This window comes from Euwallacea fornicatus, chromosome 9, assembly GCF_040115645.1.
Source record: "Euwallacea fornicatus isolate EFF26 chromosome 9, ASM4011564v1, whole genome shotgun sequence".
Classification (NCBI taxonomy): Eukaryota; Metazoa; Arthropoda; class Insecta; order Coleoptera; family Curculionidae; genus Euwallacea; species Euwallacea fornicatus.
In genome coordinates this window covers 2618634-2637341 of record NC_089549.1, presented here as the reverse complement: position 1 = coordinate 2637341, position 18708 = coordinate 2618634, and the positions used below count along the sequence as shown (strand labels likewise).

Below are 18708 nucleotides of genomic sequence, written 5' to 3'. Positions count from 1 at the left end.
TAGCCCTTCAAGTTGTTACGTTTTAACAGACTGCGCCAAACTGTTAAGGATGGTAGTGAATTCATTTTTATTATATACATATGTATTTTAATTATGAACATGACGTATCAATTTGAATTAGTATTGTCCTCAAAAAACTTCAGACTTCTTTCTCGATCCAGAAAAAAAAATTATTCCATCGGGATAGGTTTTCATATCGAAACTAAGTAAATAATATGTTTCAAGCGAGATAATATGAATATTAATCGAAATGGAATTCAATTGATAGCAAAAATAAACAATAACAAATTCATGTTCTACATATGTATGTATTTATTAGATTGATAAGCGTTATCGAGAAACTAATGCATCTTTTCTTTTGATGGTTATCGCGACAAACAATTCGTTAGAAAATTGATTTATTACAACAATTTCCCACTCATAAGACATGCTAGAATAAACAAATATTAGTGTTTAAAGCGACACATTTTGTCAAATTTTGATTATACAGGGTTATTCACGCTATACGGCTCGGAATATTGTGGCCAAAATACGAGGTTTTCTAAAAATTTTTCTTTTAGGTTATATGGGGATCTATTATGGCTACTTTTTAAAATTATTTTCATATTATACAGGGTGTCCCAAAAGTGCTAAAAGTATCAAAGTTGTGTTTTTTTAAATGGAGCCCCTTGTATATTGTTGCATTTTTGGATTCTCCGATCAAAATAAATGTGTGTTTTAATAAAGTTTACAATACCTAGCACTTACGGTTTTTGAAATAATTTAAATTTTGTAAAAATTTGGCCTAATTTTCATGTTTTAACCACTTAAGCAGTATTTAAGTTATGTAAGCGTAATTTACAGTGTAGTGTAATAATGGATCATACTTTATATCCCAATCATGAAAAACTTGCCAGCTTATACAGGGTGTGCAAAAATTAAAACTATTCAAACGAGGACTTTAAGTGGCTATAACTGGATTAATTTAAATGCAATGCCATATTTTTTAACTTACCAGGATATGTAGTTTTTAAATACCCATCGAATGGTACTAGGGTGTTCATAGCTAAGTCTTCGCGTTTTTGCAGAATGCACTAAATAATGGCTCCTTGCGCCATTTGGCGTCTTTTAGTTCAAAGTTCCAATGTATCTCGTTGCCTATGATACTTCAAAATATCAGATAGTTAATTTAGTTTATTTTTTAGTTTAGTCTGCAAAGGTACTTTTTTTCTAGAGTGTGTAATGTACCCTCAGGCTACGCCTATGCCTATGCAATCCGTCCGATCTATTTGCACTCGTTATAACACACACGCCTTAATCGGTAAAAACTAAAATGATCTTGACATTAGAGAGGATTTTTAGAGTAATAGAGAGTTTATGGGATTCGGGGTAGCTTAAATACCCAATCAGGGGATCGGTACCCATTAACAGGGTCAATCCACAGTTGGTAACTTTTTAAATCCTTAAACCGTATCTTGAGACAAAGGCAAAAATTGAGAATTTACGGGAAATTGCAGCTGTAAAGATTTTGACCAAATATGGATGAATTTAGATCTTTGTCTTGATAAGGATAAAAGAGTGAAAGTTCCTTTATGCAGGACAACCCTTACAGGAAGAAAATGGGTTCCCAACATATGGTCATCACGGACATGATCGGACGGATTGCATAGGCATAGGCGTAGCCTGAGGGTACATTACACACTCTAGAAAAAAAGTACCTTTGCAGACTAAACTAAAAAATAAACTAAATTAACTATCTGATATTTTGAAGTATCATAGGCAACGAGATACATTGGAACTTTGAACTAAAAGACGCCAAATGGCGCAAGGAGCCATTATTTAGTGCATTCTGCAAAAACGCGAAGACTTAGCTATGAACACCCTAGTACCATTCGATGGGTATTTAAAAACTACATATCCTGGTAAGTTAAAAAATATGGCATTGCATTTAAATTAATCCAGTTATAGCCACTTAAAGTCCTCGTTTGAATAGTTTTAATTTTTGCACACCCTGTATAAGCTGGCAAGTTTTTCATGATTGGGATATAAAGTATGATCCATTATTACACTACACTGTAAATTACGCTTACATAACTTAAATACTGCTTAAGTGGTTAAAACATGAAAATTAGGCCAAATTTTTACAAAATTTAAATTATTTCAAAAACCGTAAGTGCTAGGTATTGTAAACTTTATTAAAACACACATTTATTTTGATCGGAGAATCCAAAAATGCAACAATATACAAGGGGCTCCATTTAAAAAAACACAACTTTGATACTTTTAGCACTTTTGGGACACCCTGTATAATATGAAAATAATTTTAAAAAGTAGCCATAATAGATCCCCATATAACCCAAAAGAAAAATTTTTAGAAAACCTCGTATTTTGGCCACAATATTCCGAGCCGTATAGCGTGAATAACCCTGTATATAAAGTTCGCACCAGTTTTGATATTATTTAAATAGGGGCAAAAAGGGCATTCTTTGCGGTTTCCAAGGATTTAGAGCCAAGAAGTCTCAAAGGTGAAGTTATGACGTATTATTTCAGCTTCAATTTAATGTTATTTTAGAGTAAATAAAATAAATAGTTTTTAAAACAGAAGTTTCGAAATAGTAATCTAACAAATACAGGATGTTAAAAACAAGTCTGGTGTCTTCAGAAGATTTCGGCAGTCACTAGGAAGTAGGTTGACTTCATGTATTGGTGGTAATGATTACTAAAATTTCTTGTAGATCTTTAAAACGTTAATTCTATTTATTTTCATTCTTTCAATTATTTTAACCCAAGAAACATCCTTTTAAAATAACCCTGTATTTGTAGGATCCATCCTGTATGTTAGCTATTCCTGGGAGATCTAATACACGTTAAACAGAAGTTAAAGAAATCAAGGAAAAGCAATCAATTTGGCCTATGTTGCGCCATAGCAGAAGGAAATGAACTTGTTAGGGTGTTTAAGACTTCTGTTTTTTTTTTTTTTTAACTTATAATATAATTAAATCATTTGCACTGCGACAGTGAATTCAGAGCGTTCCTGTGGCCCTTACAGGGTTTCAGCTAGGGCCTCTCCTAGCTGTACATTCATGTCTCGGAGAGATACGCTGGACCTTTGGTGTCGCTCAGTTGTAATGGAGTGATCCATTTTACGAAATTCACTAACAATTTGCTGAGAACTCTTTTTAAGGAACACAGCCCCTCATTAATTATTTGCTTTTCTCCACAAATACAAAACACTGAAGAAACGAAGAACTTGGCCAATCCGGTCATACGTTAAATTGGGTTCCATTACTTTTATCAGCACATGAATGACTTTCATTTTTAAAGTGAGAGGGTTCCATGGTACTTTCAAAAGCGAATTTTCCAGATTCATATTATTCAATCTCTCAGAGAAGACTCATCGCAGTATTATTCTCAGCCAGGGTAATTGTCTAAGTATCTATATCTAGGAAATTACTTATAGTCTATTAAAAAAAAAATAGAAAACCTCAGAGTTACTTCTGAACGAAGACATCAAAATTCGTAATTCTAGATGGTGATTTACCTAAATTATTTAGGAACTTAATATTTAAGTATTTAGAGAAAACGTTAAATTGATGTAAAATTAACTTGTGATATGGAGACAAAGCAGCTTAAGACTTCCATTAGAGTTTAGAGCGAAATTTAGAACAATGGAACTGATTTATCTATTTATGTATTTTAAGGTCGGCTATTGTTTCACCGCAAATTGTCGCATGTGATTATTCAACACGGTTTCATTGTTTAGAATTTACCTGAAAAGCTATTGTGCTATTTGACATGCATAAATAGTGGCACCATCATGAATTGAAAAGGGAAAACCACGTTGGCAATTATATGGGTGTTTATCGACGTAAAAGGATATTAATTCCAAAATAAATATTGAAAAAGCATTAGGAAATTTAGCTCCAAAAATATCTTATTTCAGTAAAATTTCAAGGGCTTTTTACGCCTTTTACCAAAACGTAGCATCCAAGGCAGATGTCATCCATGTCAACCTATCTCAAACTGGATATTCGAGTTTTACTCTGAGGAGCCCGTCTGGAATATTTTCATCCAAAAAAATGGTGTAGTTTATAAGCCGCAAAATGTTTCCATCTCGGGGTGTTCTTCTACTTAAAGCTATTCAATTACTGGCGTGCTGCCCTTTAGTGAAATGTGCTTCCATTACGATTTTTTTCTAAAAAATTCCATTATCGCAATTTAAATCTCTCCCTCACAATCGGAGTTGTTACAGGCTTCAATGCAAATTAACACAAATAAAACGTTTCTGATGTTTTGTATAACATGTAACCAACAACAGCCCGCATTTTGCATGCTTAAGCCCTAAAGGGAAGAAAGTCGCTTGCGTCTCATCAAAATTCATCCCAGGAGAGAACCTGAGCCGAAATATTTTATAGGATGCAACGTTTATTCAAAAGGGAGTTACACATATCAGAAAAATGACGCTTTCTGGGAGAGTTTGATTGCGAATGATTTATTTTTAATGACGTAAAATTCTTAGAAACCGACGGACATTGAATTTGGCAAGGGATAAATAATAGAAATTTCTACGTAATAGTCAAAAAGCCAAAAAGGAACGGTTATCGACCGGTCAGCAGGAATGAATGAGCACTTCACGTTCGTAATAACAAATTATCCAAATAATGTAATGGAATTAGAAACAATGGAGAGGCCCGGAAAATTCGTGTTTTCATCCATTAAATTTTCATGCTGTTTTTGCACGAAGGGATCCTCATCACCAAGCTGCGTATACCGTGCGAAATGGTCGACAAAGGGAAATTTGTAATATACTAATGAATTATTCTTTTTAATTGGGCATTTCATAAGAATTAACAGATCAGCAAATTGTTTTATGCGATATATTTAAAAAGACGTTAGGAAACATAAAATCTATTGTTAATTTTGTGACGGCCAACGTTTAGCTTCGTGGTATGAAATGAAAATAGATAGATCCAGTCATTTCGTAACTTTGTTAACAAATTCAGTAAATTTGCTTCGAGAGGTCTTCATTTCCCTGATTTAAGTGAAACTAGATCATTACGCGTTAGTTGGAGTTCTAGTTCGAACTTTATTTTAGTTTAATTGGCTTGTTATTCTTAAATGTATAGCTTTATACATCTCGTGTGTTCATCAAGCCTTGAAGTACATAATTATTTATTTACTCATACATAAATTCTCCTTACACTCGGAAAATCAGGTTTCTTAATAAATAATTTAATCGAGGACAATACAGCCTTAGAATATTAGTTACTATTCAATAGAATTCTTATCTCTGTAATGGAAATCATTGAATCAAGTATGCACACACTTATATCGAACAAGTACAAATTTTGATTTCTAAAAAATGTATATTTAGACCTCTCAGCTCAATACACGGAAGTGTGAATAAGAGATACTCTCGAGAATGTATAAAAATGAATTTAAAGTGTCAGTAATTTTGCAACTAAGCAGATAAAAGCGATAATACCGATCTAGTATAAAAGCACTGTTACAAGTTATAAAACATCAATCAGATCGTATATTGCCAAAGTAGACTCTCAGTAGAGGCAAATCTAATATCAAAATGAATTCTCTAAGCTTGATCTTTGCCTTCGCAACCTTATTCATCCTAACACACAGTTCTCCAATATTGAAAAACATCTCTGGCCACGACATTATTGATGGAATTTGTACAAATCTTGACGAAAAGAACAGGGTTACTTACATCCACGTGGACAAAATGGCTTTCCCATTTATTACAAGATCTGAAACTGTAAGTATAATTTTAAAACTATCGAGAATTGAGGTTAATATACCAGTATCTCTCTCTTCAGATAACCCACTATGGAGATGCTAATATTTATTGCATTAAAGCTGAGAACCAGAAATCTGGAGGTACTGCGGAGATTTCAAAAGGCGGAGTGGGACACACTTATGCTGTGATTTACTTGGCATCGGAAAGCAGTCACGGATTGGAATTTTATGTGTCGATTTACGCCAGAAATGTCACCAGCTCGTGAGATCAACTTTAAGATACCATCGACAATCAAATTGTAATTATTATATAAATTAAAAGATCTTTATGTAGTATTCATATAGAGACAAACTTATTCAAACACCTACATATTCGTATGCGATTTTGAATTGTTGCGAGGAAAAGGTGCGATCTTCAATTTCTTGAAAGCCAAGTGTGGATTAAAGTCCGTTCCTTTAAACACTGTGGATATACGAGATAGTCCCAGAAGTACCCGATCTAACACTTAAAGAAAAATAATTGTATTTTTTTTTTTTGAAAGAAAAACACTTTCCAGCGATGTTCCATGGCTTTATACCCTGTTTATAGTAAGAAGCTTCGAATGTTTCAAAATGCGCATCAACCCCGAACTTCACCTCTTCATTATTGGTAAATCTTTTTTCATCGAGCCATTTGGTCAAGTTTAGACAATAATTTGAGAAAGCCAAATTTGGAGCAGAGAGGGGGGGGGAGACCGAAATCAAGTTGATTGATTTTGGCCATCGCGATGAGAGAATGTCAGGTCGGGTATTTCTGGGACTATCTTCGTACGTCGACCTTTACCGTGACCGGCATTCTCATTTCATCAAGAGCAATCATGTGTCTTTATTCCTGTTCAACATTATGCCGAGATAAACAATTCTTCCAGTTCATTGTCCGCAAAGACAACGTCAACCCATGTTACTAAAGTTCAAAGCCAAATGCCACTTTATGTTAAACCCATTGTCTCACACAAACGAATGAATTAAGTTTCAATAATCTCCAAAGCATTACAATTTGCCTAGCACGATGTTACTGCTAAGCTCCAGGCCTTTTACTTTGCTCCTAAGTTTCTAGAATAGAAGATTTAACGCTGTGTGAAATTAGGAGTTTTAATGAAAATTCTAATCCTCCTGTCTTATAAAAACCTCCCCTTAATGAAACCTACAAGAAGGAATTCTTAATTAAAACCAAACAAACAAGTTTCGCGACAATGCAGATTTCTCTTTTATAAAATATTACCAACCTCAGCATGGCCAGGCCTTTGTTCCGATGGGAAAAAAAAGACAAAAGGGCAGAAATATTTCTGTCCATGGAGCCTGAACAAATCAAATACCTGCTTTCAAGTACCTAGAGATTCTAGAATGAATGCTGAACGCTCGCTTTGCGATTTCCCTCTATTTCTAGTGAGCTCCAGAAGTTCTTTTAATTATTTCCTTAGTTGTTCCAATTGTGATTCCAAAGCGAGACTTGTTAAGTAAAGAAGTTGTTAGGCATTCACATTGACGTCATTTACAGAACTTGGTAAGAATGGGAAAGTTTTCGTTTTCGGTTTCTAAAAAGCGATAAGACCTTTGGTCTTATTAATTAGAATGAAGATTTGTTAGGGTGACTGACTGTTTCTATTTCAGGGCCTGTTGTTGACAACTTGTTTTAGTACTTCCTTGTTATGCCGTCATAAACACTATTCGTTATTACATTTTCGTATCTAGGGATGCACTGCGTGCCTGGGCGATAATTTTTCCAATAAAGCGGTTATTGTCTTAGAGGAACATTTTGAACTCCAAATTGGATGTTATAGGAAACAGCGTCAGGTCCCATTATTTTTGGAACGTTGACTATGACGCACAGAGTAGTTTTTCCCCAACACGTGCGGAAAGTAATACTTCACCGCAGTGAACCGAACGGCGCGAGGTGGATTTCGGTGAGCAACCGAGTGCGATAGAATTTACGGACATGTTAGTTACAATATTTTTCCTATAAACGCATGTTTGTTAATTTTATAGTCTTCCGTAAGTCCAATTAAATATTAGTGTACAGTAAATTCGCAGACAGAACTAAGGTAGACAAATTTACACTACCGTGAAAATGAGGCCCGCTAAATGAAACAGAACATATCTAAAATTGTATATTTATGAGGGGAAGGTCTTGTCTATTTAGTATTTCTGATTCTCATGCACATACATAAAGGCGCTTCAGAGATTCATAATACTCATCATTTTTTCATTTCTCCCTGGCTTCGTTTTTCGGGCTTAAATTAAAATCTAAGCTCTTACACATCGCTGGACGAATTTAAAGTTTAACTCGAAAAATTTAATAACGAAATTAAATCTTGCTAAAAGTTATTATATTATTTAATATCAAGTGTTATATAACATTTATATACAAATGTATAATATTATATGGAGTATTTACTTTCCACTGTGCGGATCTTCCGCCAATATTTAATAATTCATTTTGCTCCTCGATCTCAATGATGGGCAAATTCCATAATTTTCGGTCCTTCCGTTCTTCTTCGAAAAGGGAAAAACACAAAAATGTTTACGTTGCTTTTGTTCCTTCGAGTTGGGAGATACTTGAGGGAATTTCCTGCCTTCGGCATATTTTCACATTTTCTTGCTCCCTCATGCCGATGACCCTGGGGTCAAACCCCAATTAATTGGATCCTTAGATTCCGGTGATGCGGAAGTCTCCAGTTCGATTGGTCCTTCAAACCTAAGGCGGCGGCATCATTGGATTTGAATTCGTACGAAAAATTGGTCGCATGAATTCATACGAATTTGCAAGAATCCTTTTGAAGTTATCAATTATACGACTTTTGTCCCAGACTTTTTTGGTGTGACTGAAAGAGTTGGTTTTTCATTATAAATCGACTGTTTTCTGCAGGAAATTGTGTTTTTCTAGTTTGCCTTCAACAAATTCCTTTCGAAGTTCATTGTTCGCATTCCAATTTTTTCCTCAATTTTTCGTACCAATCCACATCCAGCGTAATCGCCGCCTAAGATCGTAAATCTCCTTCCAAAACGAGAAAAGTTAAAATCCTTTTGGTCCCTTGTCTCTGATGATACTGGACGGAACGAATTTTCTCTTTTCGGTCCCTTTTCATTTTTTTTTTGTCCCTCCACAGTGAGATTTCAATCAACGTCCAATAAATTTGATCGCACTAGTCGAGAACGAAAAGAACATTTTGCCTTTCTACCTCTGAATTGTTCAATTCAAATACGACTCAAACTCAAATATATTTTAGACTAAATAACCTGAATTAACCTAAACAACTGAAAAAAAAACGATTTTCAAATTATCTTAAAAATAAACGATATTTCTCTTAATAAATTTAAATTTTTTCTTTCAATATTAAAAATGTTCTCTTTGAACAAACTCTTGAAGAATGTATTATACAGATTATAGTATGTTGCTCATAAAATGGCTAGGGAAGAATAGTGACACGTTCAAGTTGATCCGAAAAATTCTGAAGCTCGTCAAAAAATCTTTGAGGTTTGTAATCAATTTTTACAGGATGTTTTCCGGGCATTGTGCGAATTTATGAACATATCGTAAATACACATAATTCTCAATCCTCACTCTGAAGTGTAACATTCCTTCTGGTGAGCCAAACATCTTTGTTAGGGTCTGAGCAGATAGGCATATAAGACACAAGACGAGGTAACATCATCGTCATCAATCGTGGAGCTTTTTTATGTTTAGGTTGATGTTTGAGTTTAAATCCGAGAACAGACAATTCTTTAGGCCCTTAGCTATTACTCGTTCCGAAAGAATTTTTTACTCGCTTTACCTCGCCATTCATGTAAACTATCCGTTTTTTTTCATTTTTCCAAATTGTTCCATAACAGTAAGCCTTAGCTACAGTTAGAAGGATATTAATATATATTAACTATAATTGGTTCTAGTTTGTATGAAACAGGGTCGCTGAGGCTGAGAACCCAGATTGGTCCAAATGTGAATGTCCAGTCTATAGCCTGGCGGGATATTTTGAAAATTCCAAAATTTTGCCAACAGCATCATTTTTTGGTGACCTCGAGTCCAATTCACCCCCATTTTAACATATAAATAACAACCAAATTGAAACTTGACAGAAATATGAAGGTATTTTTCTGATTGTTAAGGTATTCACAAAGGTGTGAATACGTAAAAAACGTTGGAGAACGTGCTTTGAAATAAGACTGATCATATTGATCAACATTGTAATGTAACGTAGAGCGATCAAGGTGAGGAGATCATAGATTTTGGAGGATTTTAGAGTTTATTTTTTTTACTGCTTGATAATTTTTTTTTTATAATTGAAGATAGTCTACAATACGATAAAAACTTTAAAAATAAACGATAATATGTGAAACGTTAAAACAAGTGAAATTTCCATGCGAAACAACGCAAGCAAATTATTGACATTAAATTTAGTTCTCGGGATAAAAATGAACAATATTTCTGTTTATATGAAGCTGTTGGGCCCTTACTGCTAATATCTAGTCTAACTTGACGCTTGTGCTAAAAGCTTCGTTTACCAAATTTTGTTAATGGCTGCGTGGTAGAGAATAAATAAACCGCATACCTACGTCCAAAAAGCTTTTACAGAAGTCTATTTCGAGCAACTCAAAGGAAGGAAGCTTTTATTTTTTAGACTTTATTATACCTCGTATGAAAGCAGCCTTCTACAGGGTTGATAACATAATATTAACCTCAGATGTAAATAAGTCCTATTAATTACAAGAAATTGGTCTTATGAACACATTCGAACCTGAGCAAGTTTTCGTTGCAAAGCTCCAAGATTTAATGAAAAGCTGCATTAGGTTTCATTAAATTCATCATTAGAGAATTTCGCAATCCGGTGCCAGGACTTTTTTTACAAGTTTCTCATCCACAGATAAAATTTGAAAAATATATCATCCGCTCGCGTCTTACTTTGCATATTAAGCTGTGACGAATTATTAGAAACTTCATGGCAAGTGCATATCTCGAAATCAGTTCAAGGCGACTTTAGCATAAGTATGACATTACCAGAGCGGAAATCCAACTTAAAAGCTTGTCTGTCATTCCAAGAAAGTTATTTAACTTCCACATGAAATTCCAATTTACCCAGACATAAATTTGTGAAATTAGTTTTTGATAAGTTAATTTTAGAGTCGATTACCTACTTTAAACGCTCTCAAGGAGACCGTTTTGGAGTTGTAATTTGTTTCTAACGGGGTTTATGGAGCTTTATTGCTCTTTAATATATGAGTACTTTGACGAAATGTAAAATTTATGCGAAGGAAGTATTAAATCGACATACTTCAAAGATTGTTTCTGTAGCGATTGATGAAGGGAATAATTTAAAATAAAGTGCATAACTACAGGAAAATGAAATATACAAGCGTTTAAGCTCCGGAGTTTCCTTTAGCTTATTTACTTTACTGATAGACTTCATGAAGTAAAGTAAACGAGGAATGGTTTACTGTTATGTATAGCTTCCACGAGTTGCTCACGGTACCTAAAAGTAGATTAACCGGAACACCGAATAACGTATTATATACAAGGTGATTGCAACAACTGGACAGACCTTTTTTTCCGCTAAGGCAGACTAACAAAATGGAAATACAGTAGGTGAAATACCGCTATATGGGTGTTTTGAACACTATCATGTACTTTACGTATTCAAGTTCTGGGCCAGCTTACCAAGAAAGTCTACCTTACAAATTTTTTACACAGGTAAATCTTGTGTACAGAAAATTGGAATGGAATTAGAAATATGCGGATTACTTGAGTGGGAAATTCAAATCTATTGTTGTTATGTGGGCAAGTATTGTTGGACAACAGTTGGTTTAACTTGTTTGTTTTCGTTACATTTTTGTACCTGAAAGCTTGAAATTTGGCAAAGTGTTGTTTATGCACGATGGTTCAAAGCCATATTTCATTTTTTTTTCGGGAAGTTTTAAACTAGAGCTTGCAACTCGATAGATAGACAATGGAAATACTGGCCTCAATACTGGCCGCCACAATCGCTTGATTTGAATAAATTGTTGCTACATGTATATTTTATTGGGGCAATTCGAGAACTGGCACTTGGCCATAGATGGACTGGAGATTGATTTAACACCCCCAGAGTATGCGACTGAAATCCTTCATTTCACGGTTTCTTACACCTTACATTATAACGTTGCTGTGGCAGCATGGTTTTCTTGTTTTGGAATTTTGGACTTCACCTTTTTCTATTTAGAGTTTTCATGTATCTTCTAAAATCACGTGAAATTATCCACTGAAAACTACTTTGGCTGTTGCGCACTTTTGAGTTTCTTTTAGCCGCGTAAAAACTATTATTAATCGTAATAAATGATAAGAGATCGCACTTTGATGTAGACTGATCAGGGTCGAGAGTTTTGACACATAACTTTAAAAATAAAAAATATTCACTCACCTTAGGGTCTTTGGAATAATACAATTTGCGTCCCATTAACTTAAAGTAACGTTTCCTCCACCTCTGAAAGGTCCATGTGTGTTTCAACAAATAGCCTTCCTTGATGGCGGCCTAGAACAAACCTTTTCTTACTACTTTCGAAGGTACAGGTTAATGTTTTACGCTATCCGAATTAATACGTTTTAATGAAATTTCTCATATAAATTTTCCAAGAAAAGGGTTGACACTGATGGGTCTGACCTCAATCAATTTATCCAATAACCCAAGATGAAATCTTAAGAATCATCACCCTGTTAAATCTGGCGCGTAAGGCGATATCCTCCATGTGGAGAAATATTGCGGTCATAAGATCGTGTTTGCTTAAATTAGAATAAACAAGGATTTCGGTCTAAAATTAATATCGGCGATTTATAAAGGTGAATTTCGCCACAATAAAGCGAAGGTTACCAGTTAAATTAATTTCCAAGAATCTTTTTTCAGCATAATGGAAAATGAGCTGCAGGAGCCGGGCGAAGGTGTTATTTTTGCATAACTCTTAAGTAATGGATTATGGCAATTAGGGGGGACAGAGTTATTTTTAAATTCAAGTAATGGATATAGACAACGAAACTGCTTCATATAATAAATTCAATTTTGTTCAGCATAGATATTCGTAAATTCATCTTCTGGGCATTATATGTCTTATGGCCAAATAACAAAATCCGAAGCAATGGTGGGTTTTCAAATAAATGCCTCGCCATTTTTCAGTTTTCATTCTTTGAAACCGGTTGGCAAAGAGTCAAAATAATGGACACGAAGAAGGAATTGGGTGCTTCATCAAACAACTCACAGTAGGAGGGAAAAGCTTAAGCGACAATCGAGATTGTGATGCATGGTCAAGGGGTAGAGGTAATAACATGAATGATTATTGTTTTAATGTTGATATATTTCTGGCAATTCTTTGCTCTACCTTTTCAGGAAAAGCGCACATTGTTCTTTATTTTTTAGGGTCTCCTTTTTAATATAATGAAAATGCAGTATGTATCATAAAAAAATCAATAGCATGTGGATCTAATCCTTAAAAAAAATTTTCGAATCAATCGACTATCTGAATATCAGTACTATAAGTAATGTGTGTAGAGTGTTATTTGCAATAAAATAATATGAGGAATTACTGAAGTATTCAGATTTAATAAAGCAAACGACTGAATATGCACGACGAATGAGCCGCCCAAGCTATGGAATGTTTGGGAAACCTCTTAGGGCAGATATTGATAAATCTATGAGAGTCGCGAAGCTTTTCACGTAGGGAAATAAGACAAAAAAATTAGATTAAACAGAAAAAGTTACGGATTCTGAAATCAAACAAAATGTTTGTTATTAAAAAACCATTTGTTTGGGTTCTCAAAGTAAATTGTGAAAAAAATTTCGAAATTTCGAAAATCTAAACCACCACCCAGTATATTAAAAAAAAAAACATTTTTTTGATCAGTTTTTGTCGTCCATCCCGTGGTACTAGAGATTCAATATTCGACGTTTCTTCGCTGCAACCATCCTCAACTTTATTATTTTTAGTAAAATTTTAGAGTTTTTAGTTTAGATTCTGAACCTCCTTCTCATTTTAAATCTGATAACATGTGAGATTTCACAATTTTAAGCTGTATGACCCCGTTTACGCCTGCTGGAATTTCTAAATGTCCAAAAACCAAAAATTACGACCTACACATTATATTATTCCTTATGTATAAATCAATCTACATATAAAATTCGAACGCTGTACATTTCTAAAGATCTCATAACGTTTTTGTGCGCTTCATCGTAAGTACAATACAACCGAACAAATATTTATCATAGAATGTTGAATGGGTCTTAAGGCCTACTGACCTGCTCTATCGCTTCCATAACTACGTCACCGATCACGTGTCAAACATAGGTGTCGCGATTGATCAGGCGCTAACAGTCACAGCCGCAACAAACCAATCCCAACACGCTCAAATTCATGCATTAATGAAACGTCATGCGTTAATGGCACCACTAATGAATTATTTTGTATACGTTAAAAATGGCCGTTTATATTCAATCGACGGAGAATAAGTTTAATATAATAGTTTTAAATTGATGCGAACGTTGTGACGTTCCCATTCTTTCTTTTTCACATTTGAAACTTCGACTGTGGAGGAATTAACTCGCTGCGACGTGTACTTACTGCAGCTTTGACGCCGCCTCATTAAATAAATAATCATTAAAACTGCATTAATATTAAGCCCCGATTATCTTTTTAGATTATTCAACCATATTGACAGATTTAATTATGTTGACTACGTTCCCTCATTATAAACAAATTACTACGGCCACGCGCTTTAATTAATTTAATTCTGCAACCGACAATTCCTAAATATCCCTGATAATGACGTTTCTTAATTGCGAAATAAATCAATGTAGAGCATGATTAATATTTCGTTTATCAGCTAAAAGATTTTATTGTTTGAATTTCCATTGTTCCGACACGAGTCAAAAGCGCTTCGCCCATATTAACGTCTCTACCTCGGCTTTGTTTTCAGCTAACGCAGTTTCCTTGTTGGGACATTAATCCCAGACTGGGAATATCACCTCTACTTTGAGGCGAAAATAAAGCAAAAGCTCCACGGCTGGAGGATTTATGAAAATGTATTAACTAATTGCCCCATTTTCTCCAAAAGTTGATTGCTAGCTAGAGGGGTATTATGATTATCAGCAGTCGGATGAAGAACTTGTCATTTATTCACCTAATCAGTTAAAATTTGTATGTTTCCCGAAGTTTGTTCTCGTTCCAATTTAAAACTCATTTTATTCTTTCAGGGGAGAATAAATTTAGTTTTGAGCTTTAAGGAGAATGATGTAAGAAAGCTTTTAGAGTTGGCAGGAATTCCACAAAACATTAAGGCAGCTAAAAAGATAATGTGTCCGAGCTAACCAAGTCCCCTAGTTTCTCCAGTATATAGTGATGACGCGTGGGTCGGAACAAATTCATTTAAAATTCAGGGATTCGTTTTTTCGAATAACGCTCGGACATTTCGATTTTTGTTTTTGACTGCGGTTTTTTTGATCGTAAAATCATGTAAGCAAGTTAGCCCAAAAATAAGTTATCATAATCAACTTAATTTTGTCAAATGGAACCATCTATTTTTTATTTCTTTTGTGAATTCTGTATCAAGTTCTTAGCACGTTTCATGTAACATATCCTATCTCTAAACTTAACAGTTGTCGAGAAGTTTAAAATTGTGCACATCAATGACCAGTCGCAACTACGTAAAACTTTATAAAAAAAATAAAATGACAAATTAAATTAAATATTCAAATTGTTAACCATTAACTTCTTAGCAATGGGCAAGCCGGGCTATTTTTTAAATAATTTTTTTGTCATTACAATTTCTTCCATTGCTTGCCATATTTGGGTAAAGCGAATATCATTTGAGTCGTGCAGATGATGAGTAGACCGGAGTCATGCATAAATTTAATTAGTCACTGAGAATGTTCAAAGAGCAATATACAGGGTGTTTCTGAATATAATGAAAAATTTAATAAGTGAATCCTGAGGCAAATTTAAAACGTCAAAGTTCATATAAAGACATGTCCAAAAATGCTTCAGCTCCAATCTACAGGGTGTTAAAAACACTTAAAATTGTTGGTTTATTTCACACCAATACAGGATGAAAGACATCTTAGAAATCGGATTGTTCAGTCTTATGAAGTCATCGGGAATTTTTCATAAAGTGCGGCAATCTCTGAGAAGAAGAATAGAATCATATACATTAGTAGGTGGGGGTCATTTTCAACAGCTGTCACGAAATTAAAACACTATCATATTAAATAAAGTAATGGATAATGATAAGACTGAAAAGTGAGAACTTTGTCTAAGAGATTCAAAATATTACCAAAAAAAAAAGAAAAGACAAATGATAGCTCAAGACTCATCAATCCGCATCGCCCCGTATATGAAATAAAAATCCGAAAATTTCCATTGGTAAGAAACACTCGACTTATGATATGTACAAATTTTCAGTAAGTTTCGATAAAAAATAAACAATTTAAAAAAAGCGGAAAAAGTGTTTTTTAATACCCTGTAGAGCGAAGCCGAAGCGTTACTGGATACGTCTTTATGCGAACTTTTCCTTTTAAATTTTACTTAGAATTCACCCACTAAATTTTTTACCATCTATTCAGAAACACCCTGTATGAAATGTAGATCAACTGGGTCATGTTTATCCTTTTAATCAATTCCTCAGACGATTGGTAACCATCAATAAGTTCGTCGACAAATATTCGCTCCACTTCAGTTTCGCATCATATATGTACACCCAAATGACGAATAGAGACATTGAGAGTATCACTGATTTTATCAGTCATGGCGGTGATTTTGGAGGAACATGTGAGATTTACAGTTATATTTTTGTCGATGTTGCTTGGCCAAAAAATTTGGTTTGCCAATTTCATTGGTCAAAAATTTTCATGCTCACTCTTATACGTTCCTATAGAATCGGGCCCCATAGTGTCACTGTCACACTTCTGCGCATGTCCGTACTAACTCTATTACCTATCTCAATATTAAACTGACTAATTAAATCAATTTGAATCTTTTAAGGTGAAATACGTATCATAAAGAGTGATTACATAGAAAAGTTCGATATTTATACATATTTTTTCGCATTTTAATAAGTTCAATTATTATGCGCTTTAAAATTAGTGTTACAATAGCTCTTCCTCATTTAACATCAGTTGTGAGTCTCTCAAAAGAGATTTTAAATAAATAGTTTTTATTCGCGGTGGGTCAAATACGAAACTCAAGAAATCACCCTTTATATATTTTTTATTGCGTTTAACTGACGTAATTAAATTATTTTATAATTCTCAATAATTCCTTACGAAAAATTGCGGATTCAAGACACGAACAACAATTCTCGTACATTAACGCCTTATGCATGAACAATGAGGCAGGTACCTACGTTCATTCGAGATTAATGTCTAGTCATAAGGCAGATATGCCATTAGAGCTTAACACGTGTCAGCTCCCGAAAATGGCAACCTGTTAGAGCTTCTACCATGCCGTCAACGTACAGCCCTTCCAAGGCACCTGTTACCCCATAAATATCAAGCCACGCGGTACGTTGCGTGGGCGTTGTTCGTTTCTCGTGTCTATATTTCTCTATATAGCCTATAGAGCAAATAATGGAATTAGGACACACTTATATATGTCGGTTGGAAAGGGGATTGTTTTATGGAATCAATATTTCATACATAGATAGGTACACCCATGATATACCTAACGTTTAAGGGGTAACGTGCATTTAATCCTAAACAACTGAGGAACACACGAGGTTAAATCGAAAAGAAAAACATTCCATTAAAAATATACAGATATATTTGATAAATAATACACAGGCGAGTTCACAGCCTTCAAAGTCTGCCTCCAACGAAACAATGTACAGGAAGAATTACTCTGCAGAATAATTGATTGGCAAATGTTGAAGCGTCCATTTACATGCTATAAGCCTCCAAAAACCATCAAACGTACTCTTAATAATAAATAAGCTGAAACTGGATATAAATGTACCAGAAAGAGAACCTAGATAAGAAACATAAATAGTGCACGGAGCTACAGTATGGAAATCCATGACACAGAACAAAAACTGGCATGCGGCTTTTCCAGGTCACAAGGCACAACAAAATCAGAATGAATGCTCTTTTATTGATGAACACTGAACGTACCGAATTGTTTATTTCGCGGTTTGTTGACCACCGTCTATGAAACGATTTGGCCGGCTCGGTTTCCCCATCACTGTCCGACGACTCCCCTTCGGCCGGGATTGGGGACACTCCGCCCAAATTCTTCGAATTCTTACAACTCGCCGCCATACCGTCACTACAATATCCTCGACATAGTTTTCATATTAATTTTCCTACTTATTTATTAAGGCCTAAATAGAAAGGCCTGCTTCAGTGCGATCCGCACATGACTGTGGAGCACGGTTGTTAGGGGGCGCCATATTCTGGGGTCATTCCAGGTCGTGCGTCTCGGTCCAGATATGCCGTGAAACGGTGTTACGCGCAGAGCTGATCCAGATTTTCCTCGGGCTCCAGGTTGCCCCGAGAATTGATAGAGGATGAATGTGTATTGTAGAGTCGAGCTAATTAACTATACGCAATAAATCTGGAATAAATATGGGAAGCTCGATTCCTAGATTTGAATTTATCTATTGCGTGTTCGATACTGACTGCTTTGGAATTCAGGATGTTGCTATAGGTAGAGCGTTTTTCCCGGGAAGATCGATATACGGCAGGCACTCAATAACGTAAACTAATTCAAACCAAGTTTGGTTCACATTATGCAACTGTTTGCATTAACGAACGTGATTTAAATAATATACGACTTATTAAAGATGCGTTTAACACATATGTACAGGCTGTCCGAAAATTAGCGAATCAAAAATAAATGCCGGATTATACGGTCGACAATGAAAAAAAAATGCTTATGAACATAAGCCCAAAAATACGTTCCAGAGGACTTACGGCTCTTTAACGGAGGAGCTGTAAT

At 34.8% G+C, this 18708-nt stretch overlaps 1 protein-coding gene across 5 annotated transcripts in view; it reads right to left on the bottom strand.

Moving 5' to 3' along the window:
• The window catches only part of LOC136341119 (diacylglycerol kinase eta), a 118692-nt gene extending 100239 nt beyond the window's left edge, over positions 1 to 18453 (bottom strand). For all 5 annotated transcript variants that reach the window (XM_066285760.1, XM_066285764.1, XM_066285762.1 and 2 more), the window contains exons 1-2: positions 17883 to 18453; positions 12159 to 12269 (exon numbers count right to left, since the gene is read on the bottom strand). In XM_066285760.1, the coding sequence (XP_066141857.1) occupies positions 12159 to 12269; positions 17883 to 18029 (258 nt within the window). In that variant the 5' untranslated portion in view covers positions 18030 to 18453. The remainder of the gene's footprint in view (positions 1 to 12158; positions 12270 to 17882) is intronic.
• Between the last annotated feature and the right edge of the window lie 255 nt (positions 18454 to 18708).